This window comes from Haliotis cracherodii, unplaced genomic scaffold (assembly GCF_022045235.1).
Source record: "Haliotis cracherodii isolate W230 unplaced genomic scaffold, xgHalCrac1.p SCAF_9, whole genome shotgun sequence".
NCBI classification, from domain to species: Eukaryota; Metazoa; Mollusca; class Gastropoda; order Lepetellida; family Haliotidae; genus Haliotis; species Haliotis cracherodii.
Window position 1 is genome coordinate 45,020,027 of NW_027266343.1, and position 18,132 is coordinate 45,038,158.

Genomic DNA, 18,132 nt, shown 5'->3' on the forward strand with positions numbered 1-18,132 from the left:
TACGGCACTGGAGACCAATGAGGAGGGCTGTGGCAGCCATACTTGCGCTGACACACCAAGGACCATAATGAAAGTCAGTCTGGGATTTGAACCCACAATTAACAGCTCATGAAAGTAAAGGGACACGGTTTACTTCAACAGTAGTAAGACCACAGGGCCCAGAACCCTTGACTAAGTTTAACCAGGTCCCTGTATCTGTATAGAAGTTGTAAACACTTACCCCCTGTAGGCAAAACCTCTGTCTTTATCATGGTAGCCGAAAGTGTCCCAGAGACGCAGCGAGACTCGGACACCATCCACCTCGCACCATGACCGCTCCAGCACCTGCAACACATACCAGGGTCATTGCTAATAATGACTACAATCAGGGTTAGAATTTTATTTTTATTTTCACAAGTCAATAAAAATTTATCTGCTGCAGCGTTACCATGGCTGAAGTGATCGTCCTCATGGAAATGTCAAAAGTCCTTCCAGACCTTTACCAGTGCCTGACAAGCAGTCTTATGTTCATTTCAATTTCTGATAATGTTCAGGCAATAATAACTGAATTACTTGTTATTGATTTAAATGTCAAAAACATCTGAAGGCAGTGGAAAAGTAAAAAGAAATGTCTTATTACAATGGGATACTGGGGAGATAGTCTGCCCAGGAGCTAGTGTCCACAGAGAAGGGATAGTGCGACTACAGTAAACTAAGTTTATAATGAACAGAGTTATAAAGAACTGACCGATATACCAAATTTATCTTTTAGTCCCGGCCATTTGTTGTTTATATGCTGTATATATGCTTATGACAACCAATGATTATCACGAACTAAAATAATTGGTCCCTTTGAGTCAGTTATAACCATAGTTATTACATGTATTTACATTTGTTTTTCTCAAGTAAAAACTATCACTGATAGATTGCCATGAGTGACAGTGTGTGAGTGAGTGGACACATGGATTTTACCAGTGTTTCAATCACAATGGTATTTAAGTCAAAAACACAGCTGAACAAATAGCTGGAAGAACATGGCAATATAGGTGCGAGTTAACATTTTTCAATTTTGGATTGTTTTTGTTGTTTTTTCAGTAATTAACCAGTATTACATTTGATTGTTTTCTAAAAAGCTTACATTCATCAATCATTTACAACAAATTTCTTTTCACTAACGTAAAAACATAATGAAAGCGTGAACAATTATATTAAATAAACAAGACCTACGAGAGGCACTTACTTACCGGGTATTACGACCGCTATTGTTCTTAATGTCTGAACATAGTTGGTCCAACTAGTAAATCATCATCTTGAGAGCTATTTGTTGTAGTTACTGTGGTCCCTCGGCTAATTGTTTTATCTTTCCCACAACAGCAGAGACATGTTGTCTGTTCCCTCTTGTGGCAATACATGTGGCTATTGATTCAGAACAAAATATCTCCTAAAAGCTCTTTTACCTTCATAATAAATTATTTACCCTTGACATTCAATCTTACTCCTAAGTGAATTAATGACTTGTTTTAAATGTAACCTGCATAAACAAACACATCCATATAAAAGAATTTTCATGTAATGAAGCACAGTCTTAATAACTACAAACACATCCGGTTTCACATCATGATAAATATAGAATGATGTAGTCAGGAAATATCTACTTGTCCGGTTTTTCCAGTTATCTGGTTTCTAGGTAACAAGATTTGCCTGTATTTCACTCAAGTATGTTGTACATGGTAGACATTTTCCTTTTTTCTGAGACTGTCAGCTATTATTTTATTCAACGGGTAGCTATTGACTACTATTTCGCAGATTTAAGCAAAGTCTGCTCACATATTTTTAAGTTTATATACCCATAAGCCAGAAGGTATTGAAGACAATTTTAATAAATAAGTCAACAAAACTAACTCCCCACATTGCTTATTCCATCAACACACAACAAACAGTGTGTACAATGATACCAAAACAGTGGCATCATTCAGTGCAATAATCCAACTCAAGAGTTGAAAGTAGTCCACTAACGGGTAACGCCTACTTTGTTTACATTTATGGAAATTTAAATATGTAAAAAAAGCTTGGTTAACCAAACAAATACCATGGAATCACCTTCAATTTATTTTTTGTTTTATCAAATATTACACATTCAGAATACTTGAACAACACTTACCCCTGAACAAATCAAATAATAAATAATACATCATAATACAGAGTTTAGTATTTCTTGGTGCAAGCTAAAGACAGCTACCATCAATAATCAAAGTATATATCGCCTACTCAGCCTACAGCAGTTTCTGCAGGGTGACTGTAGATGACGTGTAGGAATTCACACTGATTGATGATGGAGAGTCAAGGCTGTTCAGGGTTGACTGAGCAGGAGAGAGGAGCAATGTGACAAGTTGATTTTTAATCTTTGAGAGTGGCTAATTTACTTGATGAAATTGCCTGTGAGCCTGACTGAAGATACCATGCCTGTTTAAATGTACGTTGTAAAAACTGACACCATTCTGATTTCCAAAGTTGCCCCCACTCAGCAGAATCAATTAGGATTCAATATTACAAGGAGTAGTCAAATTTATGCATCACATTAGGAAGAAAATATAATGTTTCCATAGCCTAAAGTGGTATGACTTGCCTCTCAATCATGATGGTAGTGGTCCATGGCCTAAAGTGGCCTTGACTTGCCTCTTGATCATGGGAGTGGTACATAGCCTAAAGTGGCCTAGACTTGCCTCTCAATCATGATGGTAGTGGTCCATGGCCTAAAGTGGCCTTGACTTGCCTCTTGATCATGGGAGTGGTACATAGTCTAAAGTGGCCTAGACTTGCCTCTCAATCATGATGGTAGTGGTCCATAGCCTTAAGTGGCCTAGACTTGCCTCTCAATCATGATGGTAGTGGTCCATAGCCTAAAGTGGCCTAGACTTGCCTCTTCATCATGATGGCAGTGGTCTATGGCCTTAGGTGGCCTTGACTTGCCTCTTGATCATGGGAGTGGTCCATAGCCTAAAGTGGCCTAGACTTGCCTCTTGATCATGGTAGTGGTCCATAGCCTAAAGTGGCCTAAACTTGCCTCTGGATCATGATGGTAGTGGTTGATGGCCTAAAGTGGCTTTGACTGGCCTCTTGATCATGATGGCAGTGGTCTATGGCCTAAAGTGGCCTTGACTTACCTCTGGATCATGATGGTAGTGGTTGATGGCCTAAAGTAGCTTTGACTGGCCTCTTGATCATGATGGCAGTGGTCTATGGCCTAAAGTGGCCTTGACTTACCTCTTCATGTCAATAGTGGTCCATGGCCTAAAGTGGCCTAGACTTGCCTCTCAATCATGATTGCAGTGGTCCATGGCCTAAAGTGGCCTAGACTTGCCTCTTGATCATGATGGCAGTGGTCTATGGCCTTAAGTGGCCTTGACTTGCCTCTCGATCATGGTAGTGGTCCATGGCCTAAAGTGGCCTAGACTTGCCTCTCGATCATGGTAGTGGTCCATGGCCTAAAGTGGCCTTGACTCAACTCTCCATGATGGTAGTGGTCCATGGCCTTAAGTGGCTTTGACTTACCTCTTGATCATGTCGATAGTGGTCGATCGCCGAGACTATGGCCCTGACTTACCTCCATGGTCTAAAGTGGCCTTGACTGGCCTCTCCATGATGATGGTAGTGGTCCATGGCCTTAAGTGGCCTTGACTTACCTCTTGATCATGTTGATAGTGGCCGATCGCCCAGACAATGGCCCTGACTTACCTCTCGATCATGTCGGTAGTGGTCGATCGCCCAGACGGTGGCTACATGAGTCTTGACCAGCTGATGAAGGTCATATTTAGTTCCGCAGGCCCAGGCACAGATCATACACGTCTTGCCAACCCCCGAGTCACCAACGACAACGCACTTGACGACCTCATTCTGTCCTGGCTGCTGGTTGACCATGACGATATCCGTGTTTATGGCATGATGGGACTGATCTGGAATATATACAACACCTTGGTCAAGCCCCTGCTGTGTCAATGTGCTCTGCACACGTCTGCTTATCCTTGAAACATGCATTTCCTAGTTGCTATTGGGTGTTTGCTAACAACTTGGTTTATGATCCCCAGACCCAATTTCACAGAAGTGGAATAACATTAACATTTAAAGTCCTTTTTTCCTACCACCAAGTCTATAGACTATTTACAGTAATTAAGAAACCTTGAAAGGAGTTTAATATAAGAAGAGACGTTTTCCTGTCATTTCAGAAGAAACATTCCCTGTTGATTATTGTTTTAGATTACATCCAACCAACAGAAAACACTAAAAAAATACATGTTTTTGAAACTGTGTTACATTTTTTTCTTCCATCACCGACCATACTGTTATGGTCAACCACGTAATCAAAGAAAGAGGTCTTGCCAAAATATCGGATAAGATCTAACTATTTCAAATCTTCCCAAATCTACTCTTCTGACTTTTATTGTTCATTAGTGTGTTTACAAAATTTGGTCTAATATCCAATGTAGGTGATCAAATTTGTTTTTCATTTCTCAACTTCCGGATTAGTAATGCCACTAATGAATGAAACACTAACTCGTAGGTCACACCATGACAGTCATACGATTGCAAAATGATAAACATGCTAATTGATTGTATTTAAATAGAATACAGATTATTATAGATATTGTTCACCATTTCTTACTAACAGCAGTGATAAAATCTTGTTTGTTTCCTTCATTTCACCTACTTGTAACACAGAGTCAGTCAAAAAAGCACATTTAAAAAATCACCAATAATTTGTACAATTTCAATAGTTTTATTGTCGGTCTTGTAAACCAAATAGGCAAAATATAACGCTAAATGGTTCAAAATTATCAATTTTCAAAATATACTAACAGTGGACACCAAATGAATTCAGGCAAGTAACATAGTGATAGTTATGTTTCATCCTTTGCCAGCAATACGATAGTTACAACACTGTGCCCTGTAAGAAATGATGTCTTGACCAAACAAACCTATGGTTGATATTGTTAGCAATAACGTATAATACCAGTGACACCAAATAATCAACAACCAACCAAAAGCTGCTCATAGGTGGTTATTACTAGTGTCATTGCAGAAATTATTGTGAATGAACCACCAACATGGTGCTAAAACATGGAGCACTGAGGTCCTATAATGGACCAAGGAACCTCAAATTTAAGTACTTTTTCATGAGTAAATCTCTACTTTTATTTATCAGTAGGAGGAATGCCCTCTACTGCAATCCTAACTGACAGTTTCCCTTTTTCATATTCCTTCACTGGCCATGAACTCATGAATAGGTCTGAACATGTCCCAAAGACAAGCAAATAAACCCCTAACAGCGGTGTTTACATAAAACTCAGGTCTGAGTTCCATGAATATTTAGCAGTGTAAGAAATTAAGGAAAGTCCCAGGTTCCTTGAGAGTCACTGCTAGAGTATCTGAATCCCAGGACCGTGAAGATCCAGGTTAGAAATGGTCTTCATCAACCCATGCTTGTCGTAAGAGGAGACTAACGAAATCAGGCGGTCAGACTCGCTGACTTGGTTGATGCATGTCATCGTATCCCAATTGCGTAGATCAATATTCAGGATGTCAATCATTAGATTGTCTGGTCCAGACTTAATTATTTACAGTCTGATGTCATATAACTGGAATATTGCTGAGTGTCACATTAAACAACAAACAAACAATTTGAATCCAAGAACACATACCAAATCTAAAATTATGTTAATTATAAAGACCCTTGACCTCCATGCCAAATTTTGAACATTGGGATAATTGCCTCCTTCTCATCCTGGCACCAGCAGTCTAAGTCAAGCCCCCATTGAAACAGCCTTATGTATACTATAAAACACGCCTCTGAGGTTTTGGTTTAAAAATGTAAAACATTGTTTTACATTTTCAACCCAAACCCCGGAGGCGTGTTCTGTCCAATTTATGAACCCTCTAAATGCAAGAAATACCAGAAAAAATAAGAAAACATTGAGATACCTTATAGTGAAACAATACAGGGTGTCGCAGTATAAAAGCAATTCGATCAAAGCGTGTGAGATAAAAACAACTGGCAGCATGTACCAGCTGGAGTCATGACATGTAAAATTGAACAAGTTTTCATCACCTGCCTCGGTGGCTCAGTGGGAAAACATTGATTTACAAAACTTAACACGATATGTTAGGTTGCTGGTTCGATTCACACCAGAAATTGTGACTTTCAACCAATCAAAAATCAATATATTAAGAGGCCAGTTTGTGAAACGTCAATTGTAAAACCAAGGTATAACAATTGAAGTGTAAAAGCTCAAAGCAGGTTTAGAAGTGACCCATTTCGAAACCTAGGTTTGGAAAAGAACCGCTTCAAAACCTAGGTTTGGTAGATGAGCTGGTTACTCGGTTTACACAAGAACCTAATGCAATATAGGGTAACAAGATTAATTATTACACACCTCACACACCTGACAGAATGCTATACCAGGCGTGTTCCCATACACTCAGTATCATAGCTACAATAGGAGTAACACAAGCTGTTGTCAATTTGTGAGACCTCACAGGTAAACAGGTAGTGAAGATATTCTTGGGCTATAATATTTCACGTCTTCTACCACGGTGTACACCGAGCCATCGAAGTAAGTCATGTGCTGTATGATGTAGCTGAAGCTGCTGCATTTTCATAAAGTACATGTACCAATGGCAACAAGAGAAGTTTTTTGAAAGCTTGATTTATTTAATTACACTGGCTGCCCATCCAACAAAGAGTGCAATCTAAACTACTCACTGGTCTACAAGGCAATGCTTGGCTTCTGCATACTTATGGGAACTGACAGTATGTTCAAGCCAGCACATTCTCTACCATCAAAAGATCAGCATCTGCTAGTGATTCCAAAGACACGTACCAAAGCATATGGCTACAGGTGATTACAACATGCTGGCCCACATTGCTATGGAACAATCCGCCTAAAGAAATCCAAGAAGCAGAAAACTGACAAACTTTACAAAGACACTCAAGACCTGTCTTTTCAAGAGAGCCTTTCATGAAAACTATCATGGTCAAAAGGTATTTGAGCAGCTGTTACTTGGAAAATGTGCTGTACAAATTTTAATCAAATTTAATTTAAACTTGTATTTTTGACCTCTTATTAGACCAGAAAAATAAATTTTCTTTACAGATAATCCTTATCATTCACCATATATACTACTTTAACAAGTAAAAGAACACCCACAAATAGAAGGCTGTGTTGCAAAACCCACAAGCCATGATAGATTAACCACAGTTGTATGGAAAAAAGGAGTTGTTCATTAATTTCTTTTGAGTGGTAAAATAATAAAACAATAAAAACATGGTGTCAATGCTAATTTTTAACATCTCATAACTCCAGGTGGTCTATCTCATTTCCCTACTTGTATTTGGGCATAATCCCCAACCATGACAATGTTTTAAAATGTTGTAAATTGCCTCCTGCTATTCAGCATACTGACCAAGAATATCCATGAACAAATTAATGAAATAATCTAAATTGTCAGGCATTAGTATAATTTTCATTAATTCTATTCATAATTCATTAATTTTCCTTCATCTACACAATATGCATACTGTGAATATTTTCAAATGTCTGATATTATGAGCAGAATTTCTGCAAGTGAATTTGAAATTCCAAAATATCATGTATCTGTTTTGAAAACTTTCCCAACAACAAAATACTTGGAATAACATCACCGAGATTTGATTGTGAGGTGACCTACTTTAAAAGTACACATTTCCTCTAACATATCTCATCCAGATGACAAAAAAATATTATATAGGTCAATGTTGGCAGCATGTCAACACCATACCAGCTCCCATGACACATCTGCTGCTACCTTAACCTTAAACATGTGGGACAAACACGCCGTTAAAAACACATCATTTTTTGGTAAGGAAGCAACCATTTAATAATTTTTGAAAAATAAAGATTTGTTTCCGAAAATACAAAGAAAGAAAATAAAGGAAATAAATTGGCCAGACAAAAAGAAGAAGAATTGTCTAGCTCAACAGGAAACACTGAATAATGTGGGGACAGGGGCTGCCATATTTCTGAAAAATAAATGATTTGTTCCAGAAAATACAAGGGGAAATAAAAAAAATAATTTCCGGACATGATAAGTGTTGTGAAAAAAAATGAAAAATTAATCAGCTCATCCTTCAGAGAAAAGAATTGCATGTCTTAAAAAGAAGTGAGTGAAAAGATATCCTGTGTTGAACATAAATCGCTGGCCCCTCCTCAAAATAGTTAATGATTGGTCCCCAGACTCCAGCCTACCCAATCTCACCTGTAACATCAGAACATTACCATGACAAGCCTCTGACCAAAATACACACAAAAATAACAGATCTCCAATTCCCCACAAATAATCATGAGTGAGGCTGACCACTTTAACAACCATCTCCAAGTGAACATGATCGTACATCACAAAGTTGGGAGTATTACTACCTCATCCCAAGGTTTAAACAACACAATAGCAAAGTAAACAGTCATTATCCATTCCGTGGGACTTCCATGAAAAGGCACACCACTAGTTATGTAAACCGGCAAGTTACCAGCCCGATCTATTCTACATCTATTCCTGTGTCTGTTCCAGGAACAGGTTTGCCTCGGGTATCATGAACTCCCTCTGTGTCCTGGGCACAGTAACACTAATTGCCTGGTCATGCAACGCCTGCTTACATCAATGCCTAGGAAGGGTCTGATTATCATGATTATAGGGAAGAGTACTGGGCAGTTCTTTAGATTAAAGGTCTCATTTGCTTCATGTAATGAATGATAGATGATGGCCTTCCCAACTTGGACCTGTTTGGCCTTGGATGGACACTTCACACAGCAGACTGTCTTTAACTTAATCCTGGTGTCTATTGAGTGAGTGAGTGAGTGTGTTGGGTTTAATTCCCGTTTAAACAATCTTTGTGTCAGCGTAAGGTTGGAGGAAGCCTCAAGTGACACAGGTTGTAGATCTATGTTTTACAGGTGGGAGAAACCCTCAAGCATGGGTGTGGTTGTGACAACCAAAGATGACAAATGGGGTAAATGGGGTCATCCTGGCATGACAAAGGGAGCTGACAACTGAAACCAAATGTTATATATCACTCAGCTATTCATAAGCCATACCTGTGTTATGGTTTTCAGACGCATAGGAAATAATTGTAGTTTTCTCACTAATCACAAGAACAACTATAAAACATCTCAGTCACTTATAAAAGACAACAAGCCATCATCTGAGTATTTATAATGTCTGTGTGACACCACAACCCTCTTTATAGCAGAAGTACTGGTGATAAACATGGCCGTCAGAAAACATAAGATGACCGAAAACATATGATACGACAATATTAACACTTAAACCTACTCAAAGTTGATGTCAAGAGACAATTTCGGGCTGGTATCTCAGAAGTATTTGGCACAGCAGTTTTTCACCAGTACCATGCTAGATCAAAAAGTGTCAATGTCATCTCTGACAACAGAGAGCAAAAAGTTGATATATGTGTCTAAAGGTCACCCAGCTCTATAGCTCACCTTTCGGTTGCCTGAATAAATCTTTAAATAAATAAGCCGTAAAAACACCATGTGGCAAAAATCATTTATGTCACACACCTCATTTTGCTGAATGACGTGGCAGGGAAAAATGTTTCATTGCCAAAACATCTGCTACAACTGTCAAAATGAACAGTGCCCAATAATGCCATGCCATATACCATTATCGTCCAGCTCTTATCTTTGTTATCTATACAGCATACAGTGTTTACATTACAATAGAAACATGTTAACTTGGACACGCTACTGTTATTTACCAATGTGTCACATGCTGCACTTCACACTTCAAATATAAAAAACTGTTTATGCTCATTAAGGGTTCAATAGAAAATGTTCTAGCCAATATTCTATGTAAAAACAATAATCTGATATATTTATTCACAGTATAGCACTTATACAGAAATAATAGAGAAAATATCATTCTAAAAAACCTTCATTGTCAAAATACCAGAGAAATGTGATCAATGATGATATGCTACTTTAATGCAAGACAGCTTGGCAGAAATAATCAGTCAGTTGTATGATGTTAATTTTTTCTCATAATTACAATCCTGCATAAGTGACGTTAAAACCAAACTCAACTTTATCACTGACATTAAGGTCAATATGCATCGCATGGCCCAAACTGTTTTTGACACCGAGTTGCTGTGACATAAAATAAATGAAACATGCTCAAACCACATAATTCATGAATATCAAATTGCATACAAATTATGAGTAAGTGACTGAACAAATTATATTTTCAATATGGCTGCTGTGGTCAGTTCGATCAGAGCAAAGTGAGTACCTCCAGAGATGTCTGATTCAGGTGAACCAATAATTGAATACTGACCTCATCTAATCATCCAATTCATCCTCACAGAGTTTCATATGAAGCAATCTAGTTCATCCCACAAATACATTACTTCACAAATGTTTCATTCAAACAACTTGGGTCGTTTTTATGATGGGAAAAGCAAAGCATAACTGACTGTTTTAATATCTTTGATATTAATAGATCTTCCTTTCTTCTATTAACAACATAAAGTCTGACATAATCGTATAGTAGGTAAAGTCAATAAACCGCAGAATTCAATTTCAGCAGAAAAAATATATGGTAATTATAAATATTTCTATTTGTAGACGATTTGTTAAGTAAGGATCATCAAAGTATCCTAAAGTGATCATGATGAAATTAGTTTCATGGCAATTAAATTTTACAAGCATTGATATTATTCAGACAACTTTAGGATAAGTTCTCCGAGTGTTTTATTCCACTGCCATCTGGCACAATATCAACAGGTGAGAGTGTGTGAGTGAGTGTGGTTTTATGCCGCTTTTAGCAAATATTCTAGCAATATCAAGGCGGGGGACACCAGAAATGGGCTGCAAATATTATACCCATATCAGGAATTGAACCCTGGGGTTCGGCGTGATGAGCGAACACTTTAACCACTGGGCTACCCGACCGCCCCTCAGGTGAGACAAATTAAATACACATCCAACTTGTTCAACACAAACAGTCAATGTCTTGGATAAACTCTGGTCCAACAATGTAATCAACAACAGGAATCTATTTAATTGCACTACAAAAAATCACTGTGCAATATTTATTTATTTCTGTATTGCTGTAAATGTTCCATTTCCCTTCACATCGGACACACAAAATGACATCTGCAGGGAAGAGCTACAGTGATATCATATAGTCAGTGAGTTGGGTTTTATGCCGCTTTGAACAGTATTCCAGTTATATTAGGTGTGTTAGCTTAATGTGGGAGGAAAGCCTGAAGTGATGTTTACTGTTTTGGTGGAACCAACAAGCACGGGTTGCTGCTGACAAATCTAGAAACATAATCGGGGTGAACCAGGATTTGAACCCTCAATGATAGATTTCAACTCTGCACAATGAATTGTGGTGCCTTAGACGACTCAGGCAAGCATGCTCCCCCGCCAGATAATAACAGTTGTGATTTAGAAAGTTTACCTCCTTCACACTGTACATTAAGCACCCTCGTATACTCAATAGCTCTTTGTCCAGTTTCCCTTTGTAAAAGTACTTTTATCACTGGTTTCATATAAGAAGCAGGGATAATTCTTGAGTGGGGGCCTTGTGCTTTAAGGCCGTAAATTTGAAAAAGGCCCACATTTTCAAAGACAATGGGGCATTTTAACATTGTGCTGCATGGGCAAGTGTGGGTGTACTCTGAGATATTTATTAAAGGGCTCGTGTCAGAAACTTCATGGTCCTAAGGTATTATTGTTCGAAAAAAGAATGATTTCTATTGTCTAAGTGTGCCTTTCTGGCTCCAAGAACATATTGTGGTTTTGACTGCATTTTTGTAACCCTGGTAATATATTACCTTTTTGACTAAAATATCTTGTGTCACATGTGGGTCCAATGAAATCTAACCGTTTCTATCTGTGAAAATTAAAAAATGAAGTTTAATTCCCACAATAATTTTGGAATATAGTACTGCATGATAATCATGACTGAATATATTTTTAAACAGTTTACTTTAGAATGAAGGCATCCGAAATGTTTTAAAAGGCACATTTAGCCATTTTACAGCAATATATTTTTATGCTGTTTGGGGGCTATTTTAAAGCCATACAATTTGACATGTATGTTTATGCCATATTTAGCCATTTTATAGCCTTAAATATATTTCTCAACATGTGTAGGGATAATCAGTTATGTCAGATATATTTAAATATACACTTGACATATTATGAGAATCAGTTTTGTGTATCATGGAATGATAAGATAAGTATTCCTATCAAAAATAAAAGTAGTATACATAATTTGTTATGCCATAGTTTTTCAGTCAAACGACAATTTATGCCATACAAAGCCATTTCACTTGCAGCCATACATTTTTTGTTTGCCATACTTAACCATTTTTTAATTCTACATATTTACTGTACTATATGTAGCCATTTACAGCTATGAGGTTTTCTAAGCCATATATGTACCGGTAGTCATGTTACAGGCATAAAAGCAGAAGGGACGTTAAATGGTTGGAAAACTATACTCATAAATACCCACTAAACATGGGCAGAACAAATGGAGTTGGCGCTGGTACTGGCTACCATCTTAGTTGATTGGCTGGACATCTGTCTCTATAGACACCGCTCATGCTGAGGGGGAGCATTGACGCAGCTTCATAATACAGAGGGAGGACACGGGGGGTCACAATACACTGCAGCTCAGCACACTGCTGTAGATTAACATAGAAGCTTGTATCATACAGTAATATACTCATTATTGCCATGTAGTAATGAGTTTTAGTAATTTATTCAACATTCTGCTGTTTAGCTAAAGTCTGTTTCACACGCATATTGGCTATCGATAGTTGCTTTCATATGCATGTTTATTGTGTGAAAAGACATGTTAATTTTGGGGTATCCAATGGAAATAGACACCTTATTATAATCATATTTTGGCCAATCAGTATCGAGCATCCTTCACTGTCACGGCATAATTAACCATGATCAACATGAAACATTTATTAATCACATGGTCAGACATTATAAAGTAAATGTCAGTATTCTAAAAAAAGTTCAACTGGAGTTTAATTAGGTGACTAACAAGTCACATGTCCAAGTAGCATCTGGATCAACGTAATTAAAATATTACCACCTGCAGTCCAGGTCTACTGCCATTTGTCTACTAGCTGAACCCACTACCCTGTAGGTACCAGCACACAACATGCTTAAAAAAACGATAAAGCATAAAATCAGGATACATTAATTATTAGATTTTCATCTAACAAACACCTCACCTCACATCATATCATTTTCCCAAAGTACCGACAGATAAAGAAAATCACTACATGAGTTTCCTGCTTTCTCTGCTAGTGAACTATACCACACATGTTGTCCAAACAAGCATTTATGCTCCATGTGACAGTAACTGTACAAAGATGCCTTGAAATGCCACACACAAAAAATTCCAGGAAATTCAAATGATTAATTCGTTAATTGTGGGCTAATGAAAATAAAAGGTCTTCAACATTGAAGACACATTACCCCCATTCATTACAGTATTGTTTTTATTGAATCATTAGTGTAATGAATAATCAGTTTAATGAATAATCAGTTTAACATTATTCAAACTTCACAATAATGACAATTAAAATGCCATACGTTTTCGCAATATATTTTGTATCAAGTCTTTGAAAGGCATTTAGAAATGAAAGACATAAGGAAGAGATGTCAAAACATTTTCAAACATCGTGTTCCTCCTACTAAAGAAGTTGACATCCATAACTTCTCTCCCTAATATATTTTGTATTTAACAAAATATTTCCATTCTGTTTGATATACACTTGATATAATACCTGACAAGAACTATACATATGAACATTTCCATCTAGTGGCTGAACACAAACCTTACCCAAATATGACAATATCGAAATTTGCTCCACACAATGCAGACAGCTTGAGACATGTGCTGAGCTATTGGGTCAACATGTGCTCACCTGCACATCTGTCTACTCCATGTCACTGCCACATCTGTCCCTTATTGTCCTCATCCTCCACAGCCAATCACACGTCACTCACTGTATCCCCAGCCAATCAAACTGTCTGTTGCTAGGGCTTTGGCTCATTTGTTTGTAAATTATGACAGTTTCAGCCAAGCATACCCCTACTTGAGAGAGTAGCACATGTTTCCCCCTTGTTTCAATTTGTTAATTTAAAATGGATGAGATTGTCATAGCATTGAAAAGTAAATTATTTGAAATATGTGTGATGTCGAAGTATCTTAGGTCCCAGGCAATATGATTTATGTGTCTGCGTTGAAAATAGATACATGTGAGTGTTTGAAATTAAGCATGAATGTCAAGGGGTCCTTGTTAAAATCCAAACGTTAAACGTTTAAATATCTAAGGGGTCCCTAGATTCAAATACGACTGGAGAAGATCTCAAGGACCTCAAAAACTGCAGTGGCAAATTTAATATTTATTTAGATCCTTTCTCAAGATGAAATCTTAAGGGAAAATATTCACTGAATAGTTTCATTTTTATTAACAATAAGCGAGCAAGAAAATCTTTTACTGCTTCAAAGAATATTGCAGTTCTATTGATACCACAGATATTGAAATACCAAGACATCTCTTTGTTAATTTGTCACCTAGAAACAGAATCAACAAACAGAAAAGAAAACAAAAAGAAATAATTGAAGTATATTTTTTACTTGGCAATCTACTCTTTTTTTAATGGGAAAAATAAAATATGAAGATCCAACTGACAGAAACTGCCAACTTTATAACTGATCAGACATATCATGTAAACTGACCACAACAAATAGTTAATAAAGAGAACGAAACCATCTCTGACATATACTACTGAAAAGAAGTTAAGGAACACACAATTTGTTCATATGACTATACTTAATCTGCCTTCACAGCCTTCAAACAGTGTTCTTTAACTTGCTTTGAGTAGTTTACATAGAAATACATGAACTTGTTTTAGCATTATTTTTCTACCTACTAAACCAACCAACTCTCACCTAAACAAGATCTGTCAAATTAAAACAAGAATATCTATCTACACAAATTTAATTCATTTTTTACCTATCAAAGATAATTTGTAAGTTAAATATCCATAAACATTAAAATAAAACGGCAAATATCACGCCTTTATGTGAGACGTGACAACAAAGCATATCCTCAGTTCCAAATTCAAACCATGCCCTGGCGTGTCCACACTTCCAAAGTATAACAGAAGCTGATTGAATCCCACATAAAAGAGACACAATCTGATTATTGATGATCCAAGCTAACAGGTTGTCAACCTGCCAGCCCGATCAGTAGGTGTAATCTGTCAAGCCTAGCCCAGCTTGGTTGAACAGGACCACAGTAGCCAATAAATATAATCTCAGGACAAGCTCAAGGACATCATAAACATAAACTATCCTCTCACTTCTGCTGAAGACTGCAACAAGCTCTTCAACTCCAAATCAAGTATAAGCAATGTATTTTCAGTACAAAATAATAACAACATATTTTACATCATCCCTATGAATTGGGGTATATTACCACTTTAGGTCCTTGAGGATATCATAAACATACATATGTCATCTCACTAATCACTTCAGGACCAGAACAAACTCTCCAGTTCCAAATCAAAGTACAAGTATTTTTAGTATAAAACAATAACAACATATTTTACACCATCGCTAGGAATTGGGGCATATTACCAGTTTATGTCCTTGTGGATATGATAAATATGTGTTATCTCACTTCACCTGTGGGCAGTGGGGTAGCTTAGAGGTTCAAGTGTTCACTCATCATGCCGAAGACCAAGGTTTGATTCCACAAGGGTAAAATTGCTAAAAGCGGCATAAAACCATACTCGCGCACTCATTCACCAACTTCACTTGGAGACATGCTCTCCAACTCCCAATCAAATTACAAGCAATATATTTTTAGAACAAAACAATACCGGTAATAGCGAATGTTAAACTATCCTTTGGAATCAGGGGTATACTACCACCCAGTTAAAGGGAGACAAAGTTTTGTCTATTTGCCAGTCTCAGCCAGTTTGATTTAAGTTGTTTAAACCCCACAATTTTTGTAAACCAAAATTTTATGATGTAGAACAATCTATGTGTTAATGAATACCGTAATTGCAAATAATTTCTTACAGCGTCTAACCTTGGTTGGAAATGGGTACCAGAGAGCATAGTCCCTCTTTAAAGACTAAACACCAGTCAAAATATAAGCAATGTACTTCATAGGTCTGGGCTGGGACAGGTAATTCAGGTACTCGGGTTTGGTTGGTACTGAGTAGTACCCAGGTACAAAGAAGACTACCTGGACCCATGATAAGTCATGTGATACATTGTTTAATAAAAAAAATTTATCTAAAACTCTATGGTTACATTACAAGTCACTAATGTTCATATTTCTTTCTGACTATGCACCCATTCCTTCTGACTTTTACATGTTTGAATAAAGAAAAATCTGCAGACAACTTCAGTGTATGCATGACCAGATCGTTTTATACATGTATCTAAATACATTTTGCCAGGTCTAGGGTCAAAGTTTTCCCAATCGGACAGTTTTTACCCATCTCTTGAGATCTCAAGTGGGTACCAGGGTAGGGTCGGGTAATAGGGGGTGGGTACCCGGGAAGTAAATTTGGACTCATCCAAGCCCTAGTATTTCAGCCATTTTGAATATTATGAAGCATCTTTGGCAACCAGTCACTATTATTCCCTTGTGAGTAGTGACTGTGGTTACAGATATATTTGATCACCCTTCCTTGAGTGAAGGAACAAAACTAACCTGTAACCTTTCCATAAGGATAATGTTTAGGATATTTAAAACCACCACTGGCAATGATGGCTATCCATTATTATCACAGGTGCATCAGGAGCATACTATTTGGCAGCAAGCCTACAGGAAAATTTTGGTAAAAGATATTCTAGTTCAAGTTATCATGAAAAGTAACTTAAATTGTTATAGTTTTTAATGTTGACACAATTTATGGATAACAACTTCTTTAATGTACAATTATGGCAACGTTTCAGTATAGCTCCTTATACCTAGTCAAGTAAGACTGACAACAGTATAAGGATCTATACTGGAATGTCGCAATTGTAGTACATTTGAAAAGTTGTTATCCGTAAATTGTGTCCACTTTGTCATCCATCAACTTCTAAGAAATGCCTATCAAACAATTCATGTTATAGCTCTCCATACATGACTTCTTCTGACATTACTGCATTCAATGCAATATTAGAATTCCTCTAATCATCATAAGAACCTTACAGAATTCCCAATCTTGAAACCAACAAAAGCCTTTTTTCCACAATTACCCTGCTATGGTACTTGGTTGAAAATTCTTGATTAATCCCTAAATACAACCAGTGTAAATTGCAGTATATCACAATATAGTATGAACTGCCAATACTCATCTCTAATTGGAGTATGGCCTATCTCCAGCATCACCTCATGTAGCGTGAAGGCCCCTTGTCACTCAGCATTGCTGGCCACTATATATGTACCTAAGTACTCTCATGTCTGTAGGATCATTGTTAAGAACACACAGAACTCTAATAAAAGGTATTAAAGTGATTCACGCCAAGGGTTACTATGTACTTAAGGGTCCAATCAGGGCATGTCAAGAAGCCTATTACACCATAAACTGGTTGCCTACAGACTGTGAAATCTGCCTAGTTTGCAGGTTTAACATAAGTGAGCAAGTAGGTTGGGTTTAACGCCGCTTTTAACAGTTTATTTTACAGTTATATTGCGGTGTGTCAGCTTAATGTGAGAGGAAAGCCCGAAGTGATGCAGGTCTCAGATGTTTACCACTTCCGTGAAACCAATGAGCTCGGGTATGGTGCTGACAAACCTAGAAACATAATCGGGGCGAACCGGGATTTGAACCCACAATTATAGGTTTCTGGCATGCCCAAGGGACACAACTCTGCCCAGCGAATCGCGGCGCTTCAGACGACTGGGCCACCCTTCGCCCTAGATTTAACATAAATCTGAGATAAATTAACAATATGTACAAACTACTGTCAGTTTAAAACATATATTATTTTTAGGGCTGCAACGATACAGGAAGGTCACGATACGATACGCATCTCGATATTCTGGTCTCGATACGATAC

General features: G+C 37.4%; 1 protein-coding gene across 2 annotated transcripts in view; it reads right to left on the bottom strand.

Moving 5' to 3' along the window:
* The window catches only part of LOC139452195 (rho-related BTB domain-containing protein 1-like), a 70,955-nt gene that overhangs the window by 14,603 nt on the left and 38,220 nt on the right, over positions 1–18,132 (bottom strand). Inside the window, exons 1-3 of one of the 2 annotated variants that reach the window (XM_071233569.1) lie at positions 13,900–13,981; positions 3,715–3,932; positions 221–324 (exon numbers count right to left, since the gene is read on the bottom strand). In XM_071233569.1, coding sequence (XP_071089670.1) covers positions 221–324; positions 3,715–3,897 — 287 coding nt within the window. In that variant the 5' untranslated portion in view covers positions 3,898–3,932; positions 13,900–13,981. Of the gene's footprint in view, positions 1–220; positions 325–3,714; positions 3,933–13,899; positions 13,982–18,132 lie in introns of those variants that run through there. The other variant, XM_071233568.1, reaches the window with a different exon arrangement.